At 60.8% G+C, this 26,710-nt stretch overlaps 1 protein-coding gene across 1 annotated transcript in view; it reads right to left on the bottom strand.

Annotated features, from left to right (window-relative positions):
- Nucleotides 1–23,538, bottom strand: part of ABCA2 (ATP binding cassette subfamily A member 2) — a 37,217-nt gene extending 13,679 nt beyond the window's left edge. The window contains exons 1-27 of the mRNA XM_084272522.1: nt 23,411–23,538; nt 18,205–18,298; nt 15,717–15,828; nt 15,140–15,306; nt 14,840–14,967; nt 14,512–14,616; nt 13,877–14,062; nt 13,492–13,710; nt 12,522–12,853; nt 12,063–12,222; nt 11,706–11,834; nt 11,245–11,412; nt 10,826–10,922; nt 10,264–10,437; nt 9,766–9,868; nt 9,030–9,144; nt 8,545–8,735; nt 8,193–8,343; nt 7,711–7,915; nt 7,090–7,254; nt 6,630–6,810; nt 6,153–6,365; nt 5,647–5,847; nt 5,383–5,561; nt 4,768–4,952; nt 4,545–4,665; nt 4,040–4,330 (exon numbers count right to left, since the gene is read on the bottom strand). Of these exons, the coding sequence (XP_084128648.1) occupies nt 4,040–4,330; nt 4,545–4,665; nt 4,768–4,952; nt 5,383–5,561; nt 5,647–5,847; nt 6,153–6,365; nt 6,630–6,810; nt 7,090–7,254; nt 7,711–7,915; nt 8,193–8,343; nt 8,545–8,735; nt 9,030–9,144; nt 9,766–9,868; nt 10,264–10,437; nt 10,826–10,922; nt 11,245–11,412; nt 11,706–11,834; nt 12,063–12,222; nt 12,522–12,853; nt 13,492–13,710; nt 13,877–14,062; nt 14,512–14,616; nt 14,840–14,967; nt 15,140–15,306; nt 15,717–15,828; nt 18,205–18,298; nt 23,411–23,476 (4,438 nt within the window). The 5' untranslated portion in view covers nt 23,477–23,538. The remainder of the gene's footprint in view (nt 1–4,039; nt 4,331–4,544; nt 4,666–4,767; nt 4,953–5,382; nt 5,562–5,646; nt 5,848–6,152; nt 6,366–6,629; nt 6,811–7,089; nt 7,255–7,710; nt 7,916–8,192; nt 8,344–8,544; nt 8,736–9,029; nt 9,145–9,765; nt 9,869–10,263; nt 10,438–10,825; nt 10,923–11,244; nt 11,413–11,705; nt 11,835–12,062; nt 12,223–12,521; nt 12,854–13,491; nt 13,711–13,876; nt 14,063–14,511; nt 14,617–14,839; nt 14,968–15,139; nt 15,307–15,716; nt 15,829–18,204; nt 18,299–23,410) is intronic.
- Between the last annotated feature and the right edge of the window lie 3,172 nt (nt 23,539–26,710).

Genomic DNA, 26,710 nt, shown 5'->3' with positions numbered 1-26,710 from the left:
ATTTTATGAAAACAGTTTATGATACAGTGATATCGATGATCATGAACGTGTTCTGGTATCTGTATGAGATTTTGCTGCCCTGTCCATTCTTTGGACAGGGAGGAGTTAATAATGGAAGCTGGTTTTGCTATAAAACAAAGTAAAGTCAAGGGGCCTACGCAAGAAATCCAGTTTTTAGGAATAAAATGGCAGGATGGGCGTCGTCAGATCCCAATGGACATTATCAATAAAATAGCAGCTATGTCTCCACCAAGCAACAAAAAGGAAACACAAGCTTTCTTAGGTGTTATAGGTTTCTGGCGAATGCATGTCCCAAACTACAGTCTCATTGTGAGCCCACTTTACCACGTAACTCGGAAGAAGAATGATTTCCAATGGGGCCCTGAGCAGCAACAAGCCTTTGAGCAGATCAAACGTGAGATAGTCCATGCAGTGGCCCTTGGGCCTGTCCGGACAGGGACAGACGTTAAAAACGTGCTTTACACTGCGGCCGGAGAGAATGGCCCTACCTGGAGTCTCTGGCAGAAAGCACAAGGGGAGACTCGAGGTCGACCACTGGGGTTTTGGAGTCGGGCCTACAAAGGATCTGAGGCCAATTACACTCCAACAGAAAAGGAAATACTGGCCGCCTATGAAGGGGTTCGAGCCGCTTCAGAGGTGATTGGAACTGAAGCCCAGCTCCTCCTGGCACCCCGACTGCCGGTGCTGGGCTGGATGTTCAAAGGGAAGATCCCTTCTACACACCATGCCACTGATGCTACGTGGAGCAAGTGGGTTGCACTAATTACTCAGCGGGCTCGGATAGGAAACCCTAATCGCCCAGGAATTGTGGAAGTGATCACAGACTGGCCTGAAGGCAAAGACTTTGGGATGTCACCAGAGGATGAGGAGGTGACACGGGCTGAAGAAGCCCCACCTTACAACAAACTGCCAGAGGATGAGAAGCAATATGCCCTTTTCACTGATGGCTCCTGTCGCCTTGTGGGAAAGCATCGAAGATGGAAAGCTGCTGTATGGAGTCCTACAAGACGAGTAGCAGAAGCTACTGAAGGAAAAGGTGAATCAAGCCAGTTCGCTGAGGTGAAAGCCATCCAGTTAGCCCTGGACATTGCTGAGAGAGAAAAGTGGCCAATGCTCTACCTTTATACTGATTCATGGATGGTAGCCAATGCCCTGTGGGGTTGGTTGCAGCAGTGGAAAAAGAACAACTGGCAGCGTAGAGGCAAACCCATATGGGCTGCTGACTTATGGCAAGATATTGCTGCCCGGTTAGAGAAGCTCGTCGTAAAGGTACGTCATGTTGATGCCCATGTGCCTAAGAGTCGGGCCATGGAGGAACATCAAAACAACCATCAGGTAGATAGGGCTGCTAGGATTGAAGTGGCTCAAGTAGATCTAGACTGGCAACATAAAGGTGAATTATTCCTAGCTCGATGGGCTCATGATTCCTCAGGTCATCAAGGGAGAGATGCAACATATAGATGGGCTCGAGATCGAGGGGTGGACTTAACCATGGATGCTATTGCACAAGTTATCCATGAGTGTGAGACGTGTGCCGCAATCAAGCAAGCGAAGCGCTTGAAGCCCCTTTGGTATGGAGGCCGGTGGATGAAATATAAATATGGGGAGGCCTGGCAGATTGATTACATCACCCTCCCACGAACACGCCATGGCAAGCGTTATGTGCTTACAATGGTGGAGGCAACCACTGGCTGGCTAGAGACATATCCTGTACCCCATGCCACTGCCCGGAATACAATCCTGGGTCTTGAAAGGCAAGTTCTATGGCGACATGGCACCCCAGAAAGAATTGAGTCAGACAATGGGACTCATTTCCGAAATGCTCTCATAGACACCTGGGCAAAAGAGCATGGCATTGAGTGGGTGTACCACATTCCTTATCATGCACCAGCCTCTGGGAAAATTGAACGATATAATGGACTCTTAAAGACTACCCTGAAAGCGATGGGTGGCGGAACATTCAAACACTGGGATACACATTTAGCCAAAGCCACGTGGCTAGTTAACTCTAGAGGATCCACCAATCGAGCTGGTCCTGCCCAGTCGAAATTTCCACGTACTGTAGAAGGAGACAGAGTCCCAGTGGTGCATATGAAGAGTATATTAGGGAAGACGGTTTGGGTCATCCCTGCTTCAGGCAAAGGTAAACCCATGTCTGGGATTGCTTTTGCTCAAGGACCTGGTTGTACTTGGTGGGTAATGCAGAAGAATGGAGAAGTTCGATGTGTACCTCAAAGGGATTTGATTTTAGGTGAGAATAGCCAATATAATTAATAAGGTAGAAATTGTATTATAATAATTGCTCTGTGCATTCATTATTGCTATTATTGCTGTATGTTGTTGTATGTTGTACCAATGGAGTTGCAGCCGGAGTCATACAAGTCAATGAAGGAAGAGTGCCACGATGACGGGACCAAGACCTGGTGTTCCAAGAACTTTTTCCTCCTTCCCTTTGAAAATGAACATCTTTGATTCACAGACTATGAACATGGACCATGTCAGCTGTATCGGCCGAGAGCCCGAGATACAACGATCCAATGGCGCATACTGACACCACGAGAGACTGTTACGACGAATGAAGCCTGAAAAGCATCATGGACTAAATGTTCATTCACTCAACAAACTCAGAGGAATGGACTAAGGGAATAATACCTGTATGCACATATGTGCGTATACATGTGTGCACACATATATGTGTGTCTGAAACAAGAAATGGTTGGATTTGGTCATGACGTAAATGGTATGGAATAAGGGGTGGATAATGTCCTGGTTTTGGTCAGGATAGAGTTAATTTCATTTGTAACAGCAGATGAATGCTGTGTTTGAGAGTAAGATGGGAGTAGTGCTGATAACACCCTGATGTTTCTAGTTGCTGTCAGACAGTCAAGGACTTTCTCAGCTCTTCATGAGAAAGGAGGGGCGAAGCCAGGACAGGTGACCCAACTGGCCAAAGAGAGTATTCCATGCCAGTTACGTCCTGCCCAGGATATCGGGGGCTGACGGGAGGAAGGCCTGGGGCGGCTCCGGGACGCGCGGTTCTGGGGGACGGTCGGGTTCTGGGACGGCTCTGGGTGGCACCGCCTGAGTTGTGTGGTTCGGTGAGAAACTGCCTTGTGTATCAACAGCTTCATATATTTTGCTTTGAAGTCCTGTTAGTATTGTTACTTTGTATCTTTCTGTTATCTTAGTAAACTATCCTTATCCCAACCCACGGGCCTCTTAATTTCTTGATTTTGGGGTTATTTGCCCCTTTCTCTTCCTTTTCCCTTCCCTTACTTCTCACCCCCCTTCCCCTTCCCTTTAACCTGCCCTTTTCCTTAAAGGAGCAGGCAGCTGCGTGGATCTTGGCCCTCAGCCGGGTGAAACCACGACAACCCCACAACCCAAATCACAACACACAGGCCTCCCAGTCAGGCAGTCAGGGAGGTGGGGAGGGACATCCCTGAATTAATCACAGGAGCTGCTGGGATAACCCAGAAAAAGATTTGTGAATCAAGCAGGCAGCTTAGGATGCCTGCCTGCATCCTGTCCTCCAGCCATCCCAGCATCCAGGCAGGGAGAGTCCCAACCTGGGGTCAGGGGACAAAGCCACCAGCTGGAAGATGCCTTCATGTCCAAGGGCCAAGAGGAGACAACCCGAGCAGGCACAAGCACGAGGAGCAAGTGTGTTAGTGGGGCCAGCCTGCAGGGTGGCACTTGTGGGATCCAAGGGAGGCAAAGGGCAAAGCTAACGCCAGCTGCACCCATGCCCACAGTGGGTGGGCGCAGCACGGTTTCCCCACACACATGCTACCAGCCCGGGTGCCAAAGGGTGGAAGCACCCCCACCCTCCCCAACCCCAGCTGCAGGGTGAGACCTCCCCACGGGGTCTCACCCCAGCAGGAACAGCCCCCCCCAGCCCTAGCACACCAGCCTGCCCTGGGCAGGGTACAGGAATGGGTGCTGGAGCTGCCCTGGCCATGCTCCACGTCCCAGCCAAGCACCTCCCCAGGCCCTGCCGCTGGCCGGCGGCACGAACCTTGCAGGCTGATGTTATCGGGGTCCTGGCGGTTATGGAACAGGGGGGCGTAATCCCCAAAGAACTCGGAATAGGCCCCACCTTCCTCGCCCCGCACCGAGCCCACCGAGGAGGCCGAGTGCAGGGACGCCTGCGACTGCGCCAGCTGGGAGCAGCCCACCAGGTTGCTGAGCTCCACCTCAGGCTTCTCTGGCGCATCGGCTTCGGCCGGGGGCTCCCCATTGGCCTTGGGCTTCGGGCCCAGCTCAGGGCTGGGTGGCTGCTGGGTGTCCTTCTTGGATTCCTTCATGTCTGGAAGGAGAAGCCGGGCTGTCACTTGGCCGCGCTGGCGAAGCTGCTCTGCGAACCCAGAGTGGTGCAGAGACCAGCTGCACCCTTGGCCAGGACAGACTCCGCTCCTCCTCTTGGGATGCACGAAGGGAGAGGAGCCACCAAGCCCATGCAGAGGGACACAGCCCCTCACCAGCACCAGCAGCACCCTACGTGTCCCCCTCACCACCCGTACCCACGTCACTGTTCTCCAGAGACTGGTCCTCCTCAGACACCTTCAAGAAGACCTCCTCCAGCGTGGTGTCCATCAGACCAAAACTGGTGAGGGCCAGCTCCTCCAGGCTCTGCTCCAAGTGCTGCAGGAGCACAGTGGTGCATGAGGAGGGCAGCAGGTGACCGTGGCACCGTAAGCCCTCTGCAGCCACTCGCCTGCCCACCCCACCAGGCCCCACAGGTACCTGGAACAGCCTCTCAAAGCAGCCCTTCTTGACAGCCTCACTGGGCAGGATGTAGGAGAGCTCCGTGTTGGTGTCTGAGATGAGGAGGCAGGAGGCCACGTATTTCTTGATGAACTGTGAGACACGGGGCTCGGAGCAGGGGCTGACAGAGGAGTGGGCTGGGGGGCTGTGTGGCTGGCCCGGTTCTGCAGTAGAGGGACAGCACATGGTGGTCACTTCTCACCCAGCCTCCTACCAGCACCCACAGCGTCCACACCCCAGTGCCACAGGAGCTCCTCCAGCCTCTACAGCAGGGCCAGCCACCCTGTTTGGCCCAGGGATGCTGCTTGGCACCACAGCCCATGCTAGATGTCTCAGTGGGCAGCCCACAGACTGGGCAGAACCAGCACTGGGAGGCTCAGGCCACCACATAAGGTCTAACCTGGGACTCAGATGGCACAAATCAGGGCTGCATGATGCCATCTCCTACAACCCTCCTCTGTCCCCCTCCACCCTCCATGTAGCCTAAGGGAGCACTTGGGGGGAAAGATCCTTGTTCTTCTCCTGGGCTAAAGAAGGGTTGGTCCCATCTACTCCTCTAAACATGGGGCTCTGCTGCCCCACTCCCCCCCAGACCTGTGCCATTCCTGGCATCCGACTGTTTCTTCACCACAGTCAGCTTGTAGCCGTCACCGTAGGTGCTCTTGAGGAAGAGTGGGGAGCCACAGCACTTGAGCTTGCCATGGGAGATGATGGCGATGCGGTCACCCAGCAGGTCAGCCTCGTCCATGTGGTGCGTGGAGAGCAGGATGGTCCTTCCTGATGGTGGCACAGAGCCTCAGAGGAAGGGCTGGGGCCACCCCAGCCAGAGAAGCAACGCTGGGCTCTGCCCACCTCCACTGACCTGGTTTGTACTTGAGGATCAGGTCCCAGATGGCCCTGCGTGCGTATGGGTCCACGCCAGCCGTGGGTTCATCCAGGATCACAGCCCGTGACCCGCCCACGAAGGCAATGGCCACTGACAGCTTCCTCTTCATACCCCCTGAGAGGGTCTGCACCAGGGAGTGGCGTTTGTTGGAGAGCTCCAGGTCCTCAATCATTCTGGGGACAGAGGAGAAGCACCAGTGATGCCAAGGGAGGCTGTACCAGTTCCCAGTGCCTGCAGGGAGCACGCAACGCCTCTTCCCTATGTGGAACCTGTGGCTCTCAGCTGCTGGGACAGCCCAGCTGCAGTGAGGCTATGGAATGATCTCATGCTGGCTTCCACAGCCTGACACCCCAAGTTTTGGAAAACACTTGTTGGAACTGTTCCAGTGGACATATCTGCTCTCAGATCACCCAGCGCCGCACGAAGGGGAGCAGGAGCCACTCATTGCAACAGGCAAAGAGAGCTGGAGGGTGCTTACTTGTCCATCTCCTTGCGGATCTCCTCCTCTGCCATGCTCTTGAGCTGGGAGTAGAACCAGAGGTGCTCCTCCACTGTCAGCCTGTCGAAGAGCACATTGTGCTGGGGACACATGCCCAGGTTCTTCCGGATCTCGTCCATCTCTGTCCGGATATCGTGGCCGTAGATGGTAGCAGAGCCCGATGTTGGAGGGAACAAGCCAGTGAGGATGGACCTGGATGGATGATGGATGGAGAAAAGCAACAAGGTGAGGGACCTCATGCCCCTTCACTTGGTCCCAATTCCAGTCATACCCTCCAGGAGCACTTGCTGGCCCCCAGTGTTCCCACCGCTTGCCCCCATTTCGTGCCACCCCCACAGCCACACTACTGCCCCCTGGGCAAGGCACCAGCTGCCCTGCAAGGACATCACACAGCACCTTCCCCACCCACTGCAGCTGGCCAGGACATGCCCCCCATCCACCCTGACAGCCACTCACATGGTGGTGGTTTTGCCTGCGCCGTTGTGCCCCAGGAAGGACACCACCTGGTTCTCATAAAGGTTGAGGCTCAGCTTGTTCAGCGCCAGCTTCTTGTCTGTCTTGTAGACCTTGGTGAGCTTGTCAATGCAGACAACCAAGGGGAGGTGGGTCGGCTCCTCCTCGATGCCCCGTGTCTCCTCTGCCACAAGAGTGGGATGGTGAGGAGCTGAGAGTTTGGCAGGGCCTGGAGCAGGGCTTCCCTGGGAAGGAACCTCCCTGCCTCCATCCCACAGTGGCTGTGCTGGCCCGTGGCCCCCTTCCCTCTGCTTCTTGCCAGCTTCCCCCCTCCCACAACACAGGTGACAGACCAGCAGCAGTGCCTGGCCCAGGATCCTGCCCAGCCAAGGGCAGAGGAGACAGACAGTGGTCCATCCAGGACCCTGCAGCAGAACCAGGGCCATCCCCAGGCTGCCCTCACCCAGCCTCCGGCTCTCCATGGCACAGGCCTGATCCTCCTCCATGATGCTGAGGCGGGTGGTGCGGGACCAGGGCCAGGTCCACTCCCAGGTCTCCACTCGCCCGTTGCCCAGCCAGTAGGACTTCTGGAAGGGGAAGTACCAGGGCCGTGGCAAGCCGAACATGCCTGCAAGGACAAGCCCTGGGGTCAGGGACAGCCCCACACCTAGCACTGCACACAAGAGGACTGGGGCAGAGCTCAGCAGGGGACTGGGCATAGGTATGGACATGCAAGGTGGGGGATGCAAGTGCCCTGGCCAGCTGGGCTTAGGGCAATGCTGCTGGGTTGTGCCAGGAATGTCCTTGGGGCCTGGTGCATGCTTCAGTCTCACCAGGAAGGCAAAGGAAGCAGGTGAGTCCCTCCCCAGGCAGGTGATAAGCCATGGACACTTTGCTTTGCTAGTTGGTCAGTGAACTGAAGATCTTCAAAGAACCCACTGGTGTCACCAGTGGGTCAGGGCATGTGGGCAGGTGTCCCCACCAGGACATATGGGGGTGAGCAGCACCAGGAACCAGCAGCATCCCCAGCAAGGAGCCTCCTGTAAGATCTGAGGAGCTCTCATGGCCCACTGCCCACACGTACCTGGGTGCACAGCCTCAATGTACCACGTGAGGACCCCATACACCACAGCATCCACAATCAGCATCATCATGGACAGCAGCAGGTTGAAGTCATCTCCTTCCACGGGTGACTGGCTGAAGGTGTGCCACTGGATGCCCACACCAGCCACTTCATACAGCGCAAAGTACTTGGAACCCAGCCCAAAGGCTGTGGTGGACATGAGGGACTGCAGAGGTGGAGGGAAGGGGATGTCAGCAGGAACCACAGCTCTGGAGGAACAGGCTGGGGCAAATTCCTACCCAGTGCTGGCCCACCCAGACTCGTGGAGATGGTCCCTACCCTAGGAGGCACCAAAACTTCTGGAGATGCCTCCAAAGCCCCATGGGGACTTGGTTTATACAGGCAGATGTTCACCCAGGGCTTGGTGACAGCTTGCTGGCCTGTATACTCAACACAGGGTGCCTGAGGCAAACCTGGGGCCAAGCACCTCCCCAGCAACTCACTGCAATGCACTTCTCAAAGGCTGTGATCTTGTCGTGGGCCACCTCCTCCCGGATGGCCACGTACATGTAGGGCACGTAGCTGAGGAAGTAGATGATGCCACCACAGGCAGAGGCCAGCTTGGCCTTGGAGTAGAGCACCGACACCAAGAAGCTGCAAAGGAAGACAGGCTCACCTCAGATCCCACCCCATCAGGGCTCTTCCCACCTCTGATCAGGTGGCTGGGGGGAACCTGTGCCCCTCCTCCAGCCCTTGTCCACGCAGCTCTAGAATCCTCACCCCCACAAGGGTGCACAAGGACTTTGGCACTGCCCATGCCCCTCCCTGCCCTGGGGAGTGGCCCAGGCAGCTCACCAAAACATGATGGTGGCCACAGCGTAGATGGCAAGAAAGAGCCAGATGATAAGGACATCGCTGTGCATCAGGACCTTGCCGTACTTGAGGATGGCGGTGAGCGCTGTGACTGAGATGGAGAGCTGGATGAAGCCAGTGATGAACCAAGCCACCCAGTGCACGGCGTTGTTCAAGCCCATCATCTTCATCACCTGCAAAGCCAGTGTTGCTCAGGGGGGTTGTTCCCTACCCCTCACTGCCTGGCAGCTACAGGCAGCACTGAATGATCCCCGGGGGTGCTGGGAGGGTACAGCACCCTGTGCAGCGTGCCCACGGGCTCAGCTCCCTCCAGCACTGGGGGCACTCAGAAGGGGCAGCTTAGCCCAGGGATGTGGGACCTTGCACCTGCCCCAACTCATACACCTTGGAGACATAGGGAAGATGCCCATGGATGCCTCACTGAACTGGCTGGCTCCTCCCCAGGGATCTCTCCCCATCGTGCCCACCTCCTTCAGGCGATGCTCCTTCTCCGTCACGATGTGCTGTATCATCATGGCCACTGAGTAGACCCAGGATATCACCATGCACAGAGGCATCATGTGCTCAATGACAAAGAGGAAGCTGATGGGGTAGAGGAAGAGAGGGGAGAGCTGGATGGTGGCACCACTGCAGAGATGCAAGGAGACTCTGGGGCACAGGACAGTGCAGGGGCTCTCCCACTCCATGGGGACAGCTGGTCCTCCAACCCAGCACCTCCTTAGTGCCCTGGAAGAGCTTCTCCAATGAACCCATGGGATAATCTAGTGTTGGGGCTGTCAGGTCTTGGCAGGCATGCAGGCAGCCATGGGCTCCTTTGTGTGGACAGGGCCCTATCAACCCTCCTGCCTGGGAGGGCTGGTAGGTCTGGGACTTCTCCAGGTGCTTCCCCAGACCGCTGTGTTCAGTAATGACTGACAGACCTTTGTGCCATCCATGTACCATACTCCCCCTGTTCTCCCCAGGTCTTTCAGCCTGCAACACACCCCACAGACAGAGTTCCTCACTTCAGCTACGATCTGGGCACAAAACCCTTCCCCTGCTTGCCACGCCTGGTGGTTCAAGTGCTTAACTGGTCGCTCATCACTCTCAATGTCACCAACCTCTCTCAGGACCTCAACTTTTCCCCTTTCCCCAGCCACAGTGTCCTCACCTGTGCAGGGGAAGAGGGAAAGTCCTGCCCCTGCCCAAGCAGCTATTACTCACTCATCCCGGGTGTAACACGGGTACGGGAACATCTGCACATAGTTGCCCGGCTCCACCACGTCATGGCCAACAAAGGTGTTGATGAGGGCACGCTCCATCATGTCTGGGGGGAGAGGGAGAGGGAGAGGGAGAGGGAGAGGGAGAGGGAGAGGGAGAGGGAGAGGGAGAGGGAGAGGGAGAGGGAGAGGGAGAGGGAGAGGGAGAGGGAGAGGGAGAGGGAGAGGGAGAGGGAGAGGGAGAGGGAGAGGGAGAGGGAGAGGGAGAGGGAGAGGGAGAGGGAGAGGGAGAGGGAGAGGGAGAGGGAGAGGGAGAGGGAGAGGGAGAGGGAGAGGGAGAGGGAGAGGGAGAGGGAGAGGGAGAGGGAGAGGGAGAGGGAGAGGGAGAGGGAGAGGGAGAGGGAGAGGGAGAGGGAGAGGGAGAGGGAGAGGGAGAGGCCAGGCTGAGCAGGCAGCGTGGCTGCAGGCTGAGGGCTGCAGGCAGCTGTGGCAGGCAGCTCACCCTGGATCCAGACGAAGCCGTAGAGGAAGTAGAAGCGGCCGCCAGTGTTGGGGCCGGGCCGCCAGTAGGCCCTGCGGATCTCGTTGGTCTTCTCCGTGAAGCTGGAGTTCTGCCGGATCTTGTACATGACGTGTGGGGGCAGCGAGCCGTCCCTGTTGGTCTGGAAGATGACGCCTGCGGGCGGCAGCAGGGGCAGGGAGCCCGCTGGCACCACGGCAGGAGGCCACACCAGCCACCCCGCAGCACGGGACAAGGAGGGGCTTGGTATGTCCCACCCAGCCAAGGGCACCACAGGGGAGTGTGGGCACATCCCTGGCATGGAATGGGACAGCGGACAGTGGGGTGGCAGTGGGAGTGCCAGGACAGTGGCGGCACGCGGTGCCTGGCAGGGCTCAGCCAGGGACAGAGTACAGGTACCACGAGATGCTCAGCCTGCTCACCCACCCAACACACACACACAGAGGGAGCCACGTCCCAAAGCCAGTGGCCCCAGGTGAGGGCACAGCTGGAGCAGGACATGGCTCAGGGACCCCGGTGAAGGGACTGGTCCCCAGGGACATACTGGCAAAGACCGTGACGTTGTCCTGGTAGGCCTGGTTCAGCGTGTAGTTGACAATGCTCTCCTCATCTGGGAAGCCTTTGAAGATGTCCACGCTGACCTAGTGAGTGAGGAAGGCCAATGAGACCCAGATGGATCTAGCATGCAAACCCTGCATGCCATGCAGCATGTGCCACCTGCAGCCACCCTGCAAGACCCCAAACCCAATGGTGGATGGGCACCTCCACCACTGACACCCACCCCTCAAAGCTCCTGCCCCTGCAGAAGCCACAATCTCCTCCATGGCTCCTGCCCCGTGGTCTTAACGGGGTTTCAGCAGACCTGACCCCTTCCCCAGCCCCACAGAGCCTGGCTGCAGGCAGAGGGTGCTGCTCATGCACCCACGTTTCCACAGTAAGTAAGTGGGTGAGGTACAACCTCACCTTGGCCATGAAGTGCACCCAGCCACAGGCAGCATTGTCAATGGTGTCCAGCTGCTGGAGCAGGATGCTGGCGTTGGGCAGGGAGAAGTTGCCGTTGAGGAAGTTGTGAAGAACATCGCTGTCAGAGATATTGAGGATCTCTGGATGCTTGTGGAGGTCAGCAGTGAACTGGGACAGATGGAGACATGGAGAAGGGGGGAAAGTCAGGGTAAGCCCTGCCTCTCAGCCCCCTGCCATCCCCATGGACACAGACAGGACCCAATGCTCCTCCTGGGGACCAGGGACAAGTGTCCACCTAGTGCAGAGAACCAGCCTGGTCCTCACAAGAGCAGGGTGGATACTCAGTAGCACCCAAGAGCTTCACATGAAGAAGCTACAAGGTGCCTGGGGGCAAAACACACCCTTCCCACCCCCAGAGCAGTAAAGCCTGGGCAGGTTTGCTCCCCACCACACCAGCCTACCTGCTGGAGCCAGCGGATGCGCCTCTGCAGCCTGCCCTCCTCCAGGTAGGCACGGATCTCAGGGGAGATGTTCAGCCACGCCTTGGCGTAGTGGGTGACGTTGCCCACGAAGGCAAAGGTCTCATTAGCCTGGTGGATGAGGAAGGTCACACAGCAGGAAGAGGCAGGGCCCCCCTGCCTCCACAGCTGGAGGTACCTGAGCACCTCCCAGCAGGAACCACCACCCTGGCAGGGGCCAGGGCAGCTGGACTCATCCCCACCGCCTCAGTCCTACGCCGCGGAGCAAAGAGCTCTGTGCAGAGTGAGGCTGGTGGGAAGGGAAGGATGGGGAGGGGGTCCCGGCCTCCCCACACTCACCTTCAGAATGACCTTGTCCACTTCAGTGCCCACGGGTGCATACAGAATTTTGGGGTTGCTGGTCATGAGATGCACAAGGAGCCCCAGGTTTCGCTGCTCCTTGCTGGTGAAGCCCAGCGAGCTCATGTTGCCCTGCTTCAACGCCTCGGGCTCGATCGTCCTGCAAAGGGGGTTCAGGCTGCCCACTCCAGCCCCTGTGCTCCTCACCACAGGCAGCCCCCACCCCTACCCAGCAGGGAGGATTTCGGGGTGACTCCCATGGCAGCACAGGGTGCTGGCACACTGCTGCCTCCCACAGCCATGGCACAAGGGTGTGCTGCTGCATCCATCTCTCACACGCTCAGCAAGGGGTGGCCAGGGCCCCTGGCCACCAGCAGAGGAAGGGTGCACTCTCCCACACCCCTGGCCTGACCAGGGAGCACCTAGACCTGGTACTGGCCATTCCCCAGGGGCTCCTACCGGTTGTTGCCACAGAGGATGGGTTGCAGCCCAGCCCAGAGCTGCACGAACGCAGAGAACTGCCCCTGGGGGTTGTCACTGCTGGCTGGAGACCCCCCAGCACCCTCCTCCTCCGCCGTGGCATTGCCAGCCGTGGTGTTGGTGCCAGCCCAGCTGGTGCTGTTGGCAGTGGGCAGCGGGGCCTTGCTGGCACAGGCTCCCCTGGGCAGCAGCTTGGCCAGTGCTGAGAGGATGTCCACATCACGGAGAACCTTCTCCATCTCCACCAGGTCCTCCAGGAGGGCACGAAGGCGGTGCTGGGCAGCTGTGCTGTTCACCTCATCCAGTTTCAGCTGCAAAGACAAGCAGGCAAGGTGTTACACCTGTGGCTGGGGCTCTCTGTTGGCTGGTGTGATGGGACCAAGGGGGACCCCAAGCAGTGGCACATCTGCTTTCTTGGTTAAAAGGTTGGAGCTGTGCACCAACTGGACCCCTGGACCCATTGCTGCATCTCTGTGGCTACCAGGCAGCAGGAGTGTAGGTAAACGCTGGCAGGGTCTTGTGGGGGACACAAGATGCCCCTCAGGCAGGAAGGGTGGTCCTTTGTGACTGCAAAGGTCACATCAGACTCTGGTGGGATGAGAAGGGGTACCTCAGAGCCAGCCTGGAGGACCAGTGCCACCAGGGGCACTGCCAGTCCTGGGGAGAGAAGCCTGTGGGGACGTACTCAGAGGAATCTGGGGAGACCCAGCACCATCCCATGGGCAATTCCTGGCACCCAAGGGGGTGCCAAGAGGGAGCATTAACTGGGGTCCCACCATGGGGCTGGGTGGGGACTGCCCATGCGGGGTAAAGGAGAGATCAGGAAGGGTTGGGCCATCTCACAGAGTCCCCCCCCATCCCCACAAGTAGGGAAGCCCTGTCCAGACTTGTCCCCCCTGTCCGAGACCCCCATGGCTGGTGAGTGCAGGTCCCCCAGCCCAGCTCTCACCTTGCTGGCAATCTTTGGGGTGTCCAGCTGGTCCCGGAGCTCGCTGGCCAGCTGGGCGAAGCGCTGCCGGCGCGCGGCGCGGCTGCTGTTGCAGACCAGCGCCCGGTACGCCTGCAGCAGCGGCTGCTGCCCCGGGGCCACGCGCAGGAGGCGGCGCAGCACGTCCGGGCTCTGCTCACACGTCAGCTGCTCCAGCACCGGCCCGGTGAAGAGAACACCCTACGGGGCAGGAGGCCATGGGGGTACAGCCCTGAGGGTACAGCCCTGGGGGTACAGCCCTGGGGGCACAGGGGCGCCGCGATACGCCCATTCTGGCGGAGCAGCTGCCCCCCACCCCACCCTGCAGCCGCCCTGCACTCCCTGGTTTGCCCCATGAGGCACTCACCTCCATCTCGGTGATGAAGGCCTGGGGGCTGTTGGAGGTGGGGGGTGCAGGGGCAGCACTGGCAAGGCCCAGTGCCTGGGAGAGCAGGTGAAGCAGCACCGGCCGGCGTGGGGCTGCCACCGGGTCCCGCAGCGCCCTGTGGACCAGCCCTTCCCGCAAGCTCCTCCAGCTGCTGGGGAGGCTCTTCTGCAAGAGGAGCAATGGGGGTGGCAGGTGCTGGAAGACTCCTCCGGGTTCCCCTCTGTGTCCCCCCCCATGCACATGCAAATGGCCCTACAGCATCCATGTCCATGGTCTCCATGGGGAGGGGAAGGAATGGGGATGTGCAGATAGGGGGAGCAGGGGTCCTCTGCACCCCACCACAGGAGGGAACAGTCTCCTCCTCCCCCTGCACAGGCATTGTCTGGGCAGTGCCATAATTCCCTGCAATGGGAAACTAAGGCAGGGGCACTGGTGTGCCTCAAAGCACTGGCAGAATTGATGGCAGCACCAGGGTGGGATCCAGCCACCCCTGCTGCTGCTCTGGCCACCTGACAGTGTTCCATCCCATCCCCTCCACCAGGATGGACACCCCCCTGTGGTGGGACATGGAGGATGAGCCCACCCTGACTCCCACACTCAGCACCACTCCTCACCTCCAGCTGGGTCATCTTCTCACTGGGGCCAAACCCATCCCACAGGTCTCGCTCATAGTTCTCATCAGAAGCCAAAGGAAAGGAACCAAAAACCAGACGGTACACCTGCACCAGAGATGGGAGAGGGGCTGCCAGGAGTGCCAGGGGCAGGGACACCCATCCATCCACCCAGCCGTACCCCAGCACGGGGTGGCAGAGCAGGACAAGTCCTGGCTGGGTGCCCACTGCCTCCCACCCTGTGGTTCTGGTGCTCAGGGCTCTCTGGGTCACACGTACCCATTTTTGGGGCAGTGCAAACACCTGCAAAGCCCATCCCTGCAGCACCCACCTCCCGCAGGTCAACCCTGGAGCCCAGCAGTAGCTCCACTGTGCTGTTGGGAAGGGACAGGTTCTGTGTCAGGAAGCGCTGCAGTTCACCCTGGTCCTTGGCTGCCCACGCCAGCGTGAAGCCAGATCCTGGTGAAGAGCAGGGCAGGGGGTCAGAGCAGCCCACCAGCAGTGGGGACATGGATGTGGGAGGGTGGCAGGGCACTACCACACACCATCACATCACTGGGTGTCTAGCAGGCAGGCATCTTCAGCCTTGCCCACACAGGCAGCAGGAGGGGCAAGGCAGGACACAGCCTACCTGCTCTGCTGCTGAAGTGGGTCTCCATGGGGCTGGGCTCGCTGCTGCTGAGTGCCTCCAGGCGCCGGCGCAGCGACTCCAGCTCCTCCTCCAGCCCTGGGTGCTGTGGGTCAAAGAGGCTGCTCTGCTCCACCACTTCATTGAGGTGCTCCAGGAGCTGCGTCACCCTGTGAGAGCCCAGCATCATCACCACAGCTTCAGGGACACATTCCACAGAGCTCAGGGAGGACAAACCCCTTGAGTACACACGGGGCAGCAGTGCTGCCTGCCACAGGGCACCACTGCCCCAGGAGCTGCCCTTGCCTGCACACTGAATCCACCATGCCAGGGGCAGAGGAGAGCCCCAGAGCCTTGAGGCAGCAATGGGCCACCTCTCTTCTTCTCCCTCTGTCCCCTGCACCCTGGGGACATGGCACTGCACCCAAGCACTTTGGGGAAACACAGGCTTGTGCTCTGTCCCAGGCAGGGCAGTGCCAGCACGGGGAGGGACGGGCTGCACACACACACACACACACACATGTGTGTGTAGGAACATGCAGGGCAGGAGCAGGAAACAGGCAGCAGGGCCACCACTCACGTGGAGTTGGAGTACTGCAGGAAGCCGAACTCATCGCGCTGGCCGTCGGGGCACAGGGACTGCATGACAGGCAGGATCCCGGCCGAGGTGAGCGGAGCCGCCGTGTAGAAAGCTGGTGCCAGGGAGAGGGCACAGGAGTTGTGGGCAGGGTGGGAAGAGAGGTGGGGGAGAGGCAGGGGCCACCAGAGAGACAGACAGTTTAGTTCAGAGAAGCGCGTGGCGGGCGCTGCAAGCCCCGCAAGAAGGTTGGCGGCCAAGGTCAGAAGTCTGCTGCTTGCCCAAGGAGGCTGTCCCCAGCTGGTGGTCCTTCAGGGCTGTGGGCAGCTCCTGCCACCCTGGCTCCTGCCCTCTTACACCTGCCCAGTCACTCACTGGGTGACAGGTCCCTCCCAGCCCAGGACAATGGTGACTTCTGCTGCGTGCCCCCAGGATGGCCGCCAACCTCCCCCAGCCGCTTGGCCCTCTTGTTAGTCACCTCAGAGGCACCACTGGATCTCCAGAGGAAGAGGAAGAGGAGGAAGAATACAACAGGGGAAGTAAGAGTTGTCACCCACAGCTCCCTGAGCCCCTGGCCTGCCCCCGGCCCAGCTGCCCCGCAGTGCGGCTGCTGGAGGTGGGTGGACATGGAGACACAGCGGGGGAGATGGAGGGGATGAGGAGCAGCAAGGGGACAGAAAACCTTCCCCCCCTCCACCAGCACTGAGCCATTGGCCCTGCTGGGATCTTCCCACAACCTGCCCAGGATGGGGAAAGCCCCAGAAAGGCCCTGCCTGAAGGGGACCAGAGGTTGTCACTGGGCAGTGCCAGGCAGGGACCCTGCTCTTGCCGCCCCAGCCAGGGTCCCCGTGGTTAGAGGTGGGTCAGTGCTGTTAGCTCAGCTGTGGCAGGGAGGGGCTGGTGAAGATGGGCTTCTGGCAGGGACAAAGGACAGCCCAGGGCAAGCTGGCATCCTGTAGCATGGGATGGGCTAGCAGCCTGCTGAGGTGGTGAGACAGACTGTGGCCATGCCACACTTTGATGGACAAAACCAGCACAAGGGTGGCTTCTTGAAGGTCTCCAGGCTCCTAGGAGTGCCATCTCCTGGCTCATCCCAGCTGCAACGGGCCAGGACAGGGACCCACTGGTGATGTAGGGGTAGAAGCTATCTCCAACCCCTTGGGGACCAGCCCAGGGGGCACACAGGCAAAGTCTGGGTGACCACAGGCCACCACATGGGTGTCAGCACCCAACAGGGTCTGCCCAGGAGGGAGGCAAGAAGTAGTAGGACAAACCCCCACCTTGCCTAAAGAGCCCTTTGCAGCCTGGGGTGCTGGGGACATTACAGACAGTGGCCTCAGCACTTGGGGAACCTGGCATCAACCCAGTGGGGACACCACCAACCCAGTGGGGACACCACCATGAGGTGGTCCCAGCTAGTCCCAGCCAGGGAGGGGTGGGCAGGGACCTCATTGTGCTGCCCAAGCTCATCTTCACCAGCTGCAGAGGAAGACAACAAGGTTAGAGGTGTAGATTAGGCCAGAGTGAGTTGATCCAAACTAGGCTCTTTGTCCCCAAAACACATTGCTGGCACAGGCAGAGGAAGGGGGGAGGGGGGGGAAGGTGCCCACCCACCCTACCAACTTACAGACTGGTGCATGCGGTGGAGGCAATGGAGGGCAGGCGGGCAGGGGAGGTGGTGGGAAAGAAAAAGAAAACATGAGCCAAAAGAAAACTCAAACCAAAACCACCAGACAACACAGAGCACAGGGCAGTGCCAGGGCAGTGCCAGGGCAGTGCCAGGGCGGCGCCCATCACCACCCGCAGCCGGACCCGCGCTCGCAGCTGGGCTCTCCCTCGCTGGCACCCACTGAAACACAGGCTTGCACCATTGTTACACCAGGTTTCCACTGCTTCCAGCTCCCAGTGTCTCCCCCTGGACCACCACACCACTTGTGCAAGGGCCCCTGCTAGGGTGGGCATCCCAGGGGCCATCCAGATGCCACCCGGAGCCCTGGGGAGGTGGCAGCTCTGCTCTGCTGCCTCGTCCCAGCAGTGCAGCCTGCAGGCACCCAGGGCTCTGGCTGTGCATCTCCAGGAGCCCCCAGCTCTAGTCCCATCCATTTGGACCCCAGAGTCCCCCATCACCAGACACAGGGCTCCATGCAGTGCATCTTCCCCCCAAGCACCCACAAGAAGCTGAGCAGCCCTTCCCAGCACCACCCCAGCACTCAGGCTGTCCCAGCATCATCCAGCTCTATACCCCCTTCACCCCTCCCCACCCCTCAAACATCCCTGCCAACGACAGCCACAGGCTGGTGGGCACTGCCACCCCCAGGGGAGGCTGTCCCTGGCTGGGACTAACTCTGTCTCTGCCCCATCAGTCCCCAGTGCAGCCCCTGCCCAGCACTATGTCCCCCAAAAGGCCCTGCTGGGTTGTCCCTTGGGGGCTGGAGCAGCTCTCCAGAGCCACTGGGTGCCCCCAAGTGTGGGTGACCCTGCTGGCACTGACCTTCCTTCACAGGGATGGTGGGCTTCTTCTGCCGCAGACCCAGGAGGATGAAGAACAGAACCAAAGGGATGAAGATCTCAAAGGCCAGCACCCACTGGAGATGACACAAAGCAGAGGGGTCATCACACCTGGGGACAGGACACGACTACCAAGGAGGGACCACACTGGGTGGAAAAACTCCTCATGGAATTTCCACCAGCAGCATATGGGAACCCACAGCAAAGCCCCAGGAATCCCTGACCCCAATCAGCCCAGACTGGGCTCCGTGCCCAGAGGCCCTGAGGATGGGCACCAGCACCCTCAACCACTGGCAGCAGCGGGCACCCAGCCCCTGCCAGCACAGCTGCTTTGCACCAGGAGTGTCCAGGCCACCTCACAGCCCCACTGCCTTGGCTGCCAACTGGGGAGGGGGAGGAACTACTGCAGGTGGGTAAACTGAGGCACGGGGTAAGGTGAGCCACCCTCAGCTTGCCTCAGGGTCAGATGAGACCCTTGGCTGGGGTCAAGCCTCTGGACAATGCTGCCACCATGGGCAGGGCAGCAACAGGGAGCAAGCAGAGGGACCCCCAGCAGCACGTGGCCACAGCTCTCCTGTGCACATCACGGCTGGCAGGGCTGTGGGGTGGGCATGGTTGCACCCATGGGTGCCCCCCAGTGCTCCCCTCCCCACCCCCAAAGCTCCTGAATTTGGGGGAGGCAGAGACTGGAGGAAGAAAGGAAGGGACAGGGCTGGCAGACACCCCAGGAGCGGTGCCAGGGCTGGGGGATTCCCATCTTCCTGCTCCCAGGCACGGTCCATGGTGTCACAGTCCCTGTACCAAGGGGCATGCTGGGGGTGGGGTGGCAAGGGACACTGCCCATGGCTCCTGCTCTGCCACTTGCTGCCTGCACCCACCCCCTCTGCTATTTACCAGACACACAATTGGGCCTCTGTGCCCTGGTGCCTGTGGGACCATCCTCCCAACACCCACACTGGGCTGTACCAGGCTCCCTTGGAGACTGTCGGGTCTTGGTGGCAACAGGAGGGACTCTGCTTGTTGTTGTGTTGGGGTTTTTTTTTTTAAGTGGGTCATTGACCTTTTGCTCATCTCCTTCCCCAGAGACATCCCCTGTCCCCCTTCTCTCCAGCACCACCCCGTCCCACACACAGTGGGGGGAAGGGATGCTGCCCCAAGGCAGCCTTAGGTGCCCCAGCATGGGGATGCCAGGGCTCCTGGCTGCCTACAGGGCACACACCAGGGGACATTATGGGATGGTGGGGAGAAACACACAGGGAAAAGGCCAGGAGCTGGGAACAAAATGCTGGGAGAAGGGATGAGGAGAACTACCAGTGCCTCCCAGCTGCTGCCCGTGTCCTGCAGTGCCCAGTGCCAGGGCAGCTCCTGGACAGCAGCAGAGCTCAGCTGCCAGAGGGATCCATCCATCCTGTGCACACATGTCCACATCCTCTTCACCTCAACTGACCAGAGAGGTGAGCAGGATGAGGCCATTGGTGCTGTTTGGCTGTGACTGCCTGCCACCACCACCACCACCAGTGCTGGGGTACACATGAGCCTGGTGGGATCCCACTTTTAGCCCTGCCACTGGCTGGGTGTAGGGGCAGCAGGATCCTGCTCAACTCCCCCAGCAAGGGAGGCACAGGTGAGAGGTGCTGGCCAGGCTCTGAGCCCAGGCAGGCAGCTCCCTGGCCAGGGGACACTCAGCAGCAGAGCAGTGACTCCATCCATGCCTGCTCTTGCCTTCTGCCCAGCCAGATGGGAAGAGGGGGCTGTGAGGAGCACAAGCTGAGTCAGGAGCCAGCAGCACCCCTGGGGATGTGGGGTTCCCATGCAGTCAGGCCAAAAACACCAACAAGCCCCATGGGACAAGTGAGAGAGCAAAGAGCCCAGCCTGGCACAGCAGCCCCACGCAGCCCCCCCTCTGCCCAGCACCAGGGGCAGCTGGGAGACAGGCTGAAGCTGGGGTTAGCACAGCCACTGGCACATGGAATTTTGGTAGGACAACTCCATCAGCATCCCCAGGGCACAGGGGCATGTGTGCCCCAAAAGCCAAGCTGAGCACTCCCCGTGGTGGCAGCCAGGCCAGGCAGCAACAGCTCTCTCCCCATCCACTGTCACCACCACTTGATTCCCTCCTGCCCACTCCCAGAAACACCCTGATGCCTGTAGCCATCACCTTTGGCCAGCACAGCAGAGGGGCTGGGACCTCCTGCCCAGAGACCTCCAAGCTGGTAACACCAGTGATGCCTCCACACCCCAAACCTGCCACACCAGCCCCCCTCTCCCCATAGCCTGGCATCTCTGACAGCATTTACCAGCCCTGACCCAGGGCAAGCAGCACCACACGATGCACAGGGTGCCCAAAACCTGCCTGAGCTCCTCCCTGGGGAGGAAGGAGGGCTGCTGCCTGCTCCCTGCCAGCTTCTCCTGCAGGTCTCAGTGCTGCCCATGGAGCTGGCAGCAGGTGCCAGCCCATGGGACCCCCAAGGGATGGAGCTCAGCTCCTGGAAAATCGACACCCCAACTCTTCCAACTGTTTTAAGGCTGGCAGAAATACCTTCAGCTGGTTGATGGCTCCAGACTTTTAATCGTTGTTAAATGCCCACCTAGAGCAGGGAAGCACAGGCAGGTGAAGCTGTGGCTGCTGGGAAAGACGTGCCAGAGCTGATGGGGAGCAAGGCTGTACAGCCAGGCATTCACAGGAGGCCCAGCCAAGCCCCCAGCCCATGCTGGTCCTACCACAGACACCCACTGATGGCCACTGCCTGGCTGGGCACCTGCCAGGGCTCCCCAAGGTCACCTGCCTGGGGGCAGCCCAGGGACTGCCAACTTCCCCACCGAGCCACCATCACCCCTGCCTCTGGGCACACTCTTGCCCAGTGCAGGTTGTGCCTGTCACCTCTTGTCCCACTGCCACCTGCCTCCAGCATGAGCACGTCCCTCCCCTGCTCCACCCCAGCACAGCGACCTGGGGACACACCTCAGGGTAGCTGGAGGAGGAACCCCCACCCCCTCCTCCCAGAGCCAGGGCAAAGGGCACCCTGAGCTCTGGCACTGCCCCCCTGATCGATTCCCTGGGGGCAGGACAGGGCAGTGCCTCTGCAAGCACAGCGAGCCCTGTCCCCCAGGAACACTGCACCTCAGCATGGGTGCTGCTGCAGCAGGGCTCCTGCCAGCTGTGTGAGCACCCCAGCACCCCAAATGTCAACCTTTTGTGTTTTGAAGGCATTAAGATCCATGGGCAGGGAGGAAGGGGCTGACCTGCCAGGACAAGTCCTTTGCATGCCAGGAGCTTCTCTGCTCTTGGCCAAGCAGAAGGCACAAGCCCTGCACAGGGTGCAGCAGCCACACTGCTGCCCAGCTCCATCCTGCCCCAGAAGCATCTTTGTCCCATCCAAAAGCACAGGAGCCCCACTGACATGCTGTGAGACCAAAGCAACACCTGGAGACTTAACACCTCCTCACCATCCCTCCCAAAACTTCCCCAGGGCCAGACCAAACCCAGCAGTACACTTGCATCCCTGGCCCCTTCAAGGCTGGGAGCTCCAGCTACACCTTTCCTGTCCCAAACACACAGGCACACAGAGCTGCAGCAGCTCTCACCCCAGCACACAGCTGGTCCTCCACACACCCCATCCACATGTGGCATCACTGGGTGGGCAAGGGGGAGCCAGCTCTTCCCCTGTCCCCCTGCCTTGCAGCAAGCTGAGTGTCCTGGTGATGGTCCCCACACACGGGCTGGGCCTGGGCTCCTCATCCTCCTGCTGCTACCGCTTCTGCCCACAGATCTGGGGAGAGTTAAGGATAAACAAGCCCCCAGAATACATGTGCATACCACCAGCCCCAGCAGTCGGGGACAGGGCAGCTGCCAAAGGCTGGCAGATGCCAGGGCACAGCTGTGCCAGCTGGCTCACCCTCGTGGGCAGGGGTCTGCAGCAGAGCAGCCCCTCGCAGTGGCCACGCAGCTCTGCTCAGGGTAAGGAGCAGAAATGACTCAGCCCAAGAGCATCCTCCTCCTCCTCACCCATCCTGGGGGCTCTCAGGCACCTGCCTGCACCACAGGCCCCAGCTCAGCCCACACCCTCCCCCTGGCAGCCCCTGTCCCAGGTGGGTCCCCCTGTGCCTCAGGCTGCCGGGATGGAAACAGGGCCCGATGCTCACAGGGTGCTGGCGAGGGAAAGACGGCAGGATCAGGCCTGCAGGATATTTGGGAGGAGGGGGGGAAGAGGAGAGAGCGTTGCCAGCTCTGGAGCAGCAGTTCGCTACCCTCCCCCACCCTCTAAAAATAACCCGCTGCCTTGGCACGCAGCACACCCATCCCCCAGCCCGCACCCGGCCGGGGGTCCCTCCCCGAGGGGGTCCCTCCCCGCGGGGGTCCCTGTGGACCTGGCAGGGGGGCCCTACACAGGAGCAGCCAGGCGGGAGAGGCGGCGGCAGAGCGACAGCGGAGCCCCAGCCCCGGCGGGGAAGGGGCCACCCGGCCTTGTCCATCACCCCCAGGGAGGGGACCGGTCCCCCGGGAACCCCACGTCCCCCAGCATCGGGCTGGGAAAGCTGGAGCAGCTCCTGCCCGGCCCACGGGGGAGAGGCAGCCCTGACCCACATATGGTTTGGAAACCTATTTATAGCCTGCGGGTACCCAGGGCTGGCTGAAAGGTCTCCCACCCGGGAAGGGTGGCCCTGGGGACCAGGGACATTTGGGACACCACAGCAGCCCCCAGCAGGGAGATGCCGCACAGGGTGGACGGAGGGTCAGGTGGGAGACAGCACCCAGCCCCAGGCCTGAGCTGCCGCAGCAGCCACAGGGCCCGGGCAGCTCCCACGGCCACGGGTGGGAGAGACCCAACTGTTGCTGCCCCGCGAGCGGAGCCGCCGGGCCGGGCCCACGCCGGGGCAAGGGGCCGAGGCGCCGGTACCTGCGGCGCCCCTCGGGCTCGCACCAGCCGGTGCCCACGGTTCTCGTTCCGCACAGCCCCGGGCGAGCGGAGAGACAGGCCGGGCACCAGGGCCAGGCCCCGCACCCGCAGCGCCCGGCCCCGCGCCGCTCCCGCGTCCCCCGCCGGCTCCCCGGGCAGCTGCTCCGCGGGGCCCGGCCCGGCCCGGCCCCGGCCGCCCCCCCACCCACCCCGGCTGCTGCTGCTGCTGCCCGGGGCCGCAGGGGAGCTCCAGCCCCCGCCGGGCCCCCCGCCCCCGGCCGCGGCGCTCACCGGGCTGCGCCGCTTCAGCGTCACGTTCTTCCAGAGCAGGAGATGGAGCTGGTGCAGGAACCCCATGGCCGGGCCGGCCCCGTCGCGGGGGCTGCCCCCCGCTCGGCTCCGCGGATCACCCGCCACCCACCGCCATGGGCCGCCGCCGCCGCCGCTGCCGCCGCCGCTGCTGCCGCCGCCGCCTTTGTCCTCAGCAGGCTGGGCAGAGGAGGCAACAACCGAGCGAGCTGCGGGGCCAGACCCCGACCCCCGGCTCGGTGGCGGCCGGCTCGGCCCGGCCTTGCGCAGCACCACCCCCCGCCCCCGCCCCTTAAAGGCGCCGTGGGGCCGCCAGCGCTCCAGCGGGGCAGGGGCTGGGAGCCGGGCCCGGCTGCCGCGGCGCTCCGAGCCCCTGCCCCGGGCCGCAGCTCGGCGCCAGGCGACTCCCGGGCCCAGGAGCCCCCGCCGGGCGGGCTGGGGCATCCCGCTTCCCCGGGGAAGCGCGAGGTGCGCACGGCGGGGATCGCGAAAGCACCCGGTCCCCTGGGTATGAGCGGGCCGGGAGGTGAGAGAAAGCCCCGGTGACAGGGTGGCACCTGCCCACCCACTGCCCGCAGCTCCTGCCCAGCCCATGAAGCAGTGGTGGGGGTGTCCACACGTGTTCTTGGAGGGGAACAACCTGCCTGCAGCAAGCTGTACCCCCAGTCCAGCTGTGACTCCATGGCAGGGAAGGATGCCCTCAACAGCAGTAGGCATTGAGCCAGGCCAGTCCTCCATCCATCCATCCATCCATCCATCCATCCATCCATCCATCCATCCATCCACCCATCCATCCATCCATCCATCCATCCATCCATCCATCCATCCTTCCATCCATCCACCCACCCATCCACCCACCCATCCTTTCTCTTTCTCTTTCCATTTCTCTGGTTCACTTCAGGACCTGTCCCTCCTTCTCCAGTTGTCCACAGCCCCCTTTCCCTCTCCCCTCTCCCCTCTCCCTCTCCCTCTCCCTCTCCCTCTCCCTCTCCCTCTCCCTCTCCCTCTCCCTCTCCCTCTCCCTCTCCCTCTCTCTCTCCCTCTCCCCTCTCCCTCTCCCTCTCCCTCTCCTTCTCCTCTCCTCCATTAACCACCACCATCCCCATGCTACTTCCAGGGCCAAGTGCAGCCGGGGAGCTGTGAATAACTCTTTTGGCTGCCCCAGTACCAAGTGGTGTTGCCAAGGGTGACTGTTTGGGCAGGCTCTGTGACAGCTGCCCAGGCACTGACAAAAGCTCCCCTTGTCCAGCCACAAAGCACCATTATTCAAAAAACTTCTTGGTGAAACATTGTGCTGAGGTGAGGGAGGGTGAGGGATGCTTGGGGAGGGCGAGGGATGCTTGGGGAGGGCGAGGGATGCTTGGGGAAGGCGCTGGCCTGCTCTGTGCCCTGGGGAGGGCGGCTGCTTTGGAGGGGCTACAGGTTGTGTGGACAGCAGAGCTGCCTGGCATTGAGAGGAGCTGGGCACGGGGTGGCCAGGGCTGGCTCGGTGCCTCTCACCTGCACCCTGCCAGCAAGAGTAACAGGGCAGCTGTGCTGGGATGGCGCCGAGGTTTGCTGGTGTTTCTCCAGCTCTGATGTACCACAGAGATATGGGGTCCAGGTAAGATGTGCTAGGGGTGTCAGCCAAGGGGCTGCCCAGCCTCAGCCCTTGCTCCATCAGAACCTTTTACTTGGTCCCTGAGGAAGGAGGGATGCATGCACCCTGGGCTCCTTGCAGGGCATTGCATAGGGTTTGTTCCCTGTGCTAGAAACTCCTTAAAAAAGCAGAATGCCCAGCTCAGAGGTGCAGCAGAGAGGGGCATGGATGGGGCCAGAGGCAATGCGAGCTCAAAGCCCTGACCTGGGTCCCCTGCCTCCCTCCCCACCCCCCCACCCCCGGGTTGGGTCCCAGTGAGCTTTGCAACTCCTCTTCTGCTTGGCATGGCCATGAAACCCCCAAGAAGGGGCAGCAAGGGACAGGCCCAGCAGCATGCCATGAGGCAGCACAGCCCCAGGGACTGGGTGCTCATGTCCTCCACAGGCCCTAAGCATCTTACAGGGGCCTTCACTGGGTAGCCAACCTTCTCCATCTGCATGGGGTTATCTGCAGATGGCAGCAACTGCCCACACAAAGCCTCCTGCCCTGGGTGGACTCAGTGTGGTGTTACCCCATGGTCCCACTGCCTGGCACTGGGGGCTTCTGCCAGGCAGAGCTGGCCCTGGCTCTTAGCCTGGTTTTGAGCTTCCAGCACAGCGCTGCCTGGTCCCTGGGCCATGAGGGTCAAGATGCCTGGAGGAACCAGCTGCACGTACCCCCCAGGGGTGTCATGGGGCAACACCAGGTGTGACAGCTACAAGTGCAGGGAGACAGTTCCTTCCTGCTCCACCATCCATACAGCATCCCCATGGAAATCTTGTGGCTCCTGCTGGCTCCCCTGCAGAGGGGAGCGGACTGGTGCCATGTGGCCCTGGTCCCCAGGGCTGGGCAGGGAGCTGGGCCTGCAGCGGGCAGGGTGGAAGCAGCCATGCTGGGAACAGGGCCCTGTGGGCTGTGCAGCACCCAGTATCTGGGTTCTCAATCATGGGAGCGAGAAGAGATAACAGGAAACAGGGGTCATGGCTGGGAGGTAACAAACAACCAGCCCCAGAGCTGTTCTTGGCCTCTAAAGGCTCCCAGGGCGGCCCCTGAAACCACAGAACCCTGCTACACCCTGGCCCTGCGCTGCACCCAGCACCCCAGGCCCTTGCCGTGGTGCCAGCCCTGCTGCCAGGGTCCCAGCCCCACAGCTCTCTGTGTGTCCCTGCCAGCTCCAGCTCCAGCTCCACACACCTCAGGGCTCCCCTGCCTGCCTCAGTTGCACAGATCTTACCCCTGCCAGGCCAGACTCTGTGCCCAGACTGCAACACCAGCTCAGAAAAACAAATGGGCCTGCAGAAAACAGCAGGTCTGGAGCCGGGACACAGGCGCCCGCTGCCCCTTTTGGGGAGGGGGGTCCCAGCTGGGGCAGGTGCCCTGAGGAGCTGCAGGTTCTGCTGTAGCTGACAGTTGAAGATGAAGCAGTGGGAACCAGTCAAGCTGGCATCCTGTTTTCAACCGGGCTGCGGGTGGCAGATGGGAGGCTGAGGGCAGGGCCCTTCCCAGCACAGGCAGGGTACTGGAACCCCCAGTATGCTTCCCCAGGCTGGGCACTGCTCTGTCCTTGCCTGTCACCCTGGTTTTGGTCTGAGCCAAGTGAGCTCCTTGCTGTTCAGCTGTTCCAGGAGGAACTGCATGTGCTGGGTTGTGCAGCTGGGCCTGAC

The sequence above is a fragment of the Gallinula chloropus genome, assembly GCF_964237585.1.
Source record: "Gallinula chloropus genome assembly, chromosome: 18".
Classification (NCBI taxonomy): Eukaryota; Metazoa; Chordata; class Aves; order Gruiformes; family Rallidae; genus Gallinula; species Gallinula chloropus.
Note: the sequence above shows the minus strand (reverse complement) of the source record. Positions and strands in the feature narration are given on the sequence as shown.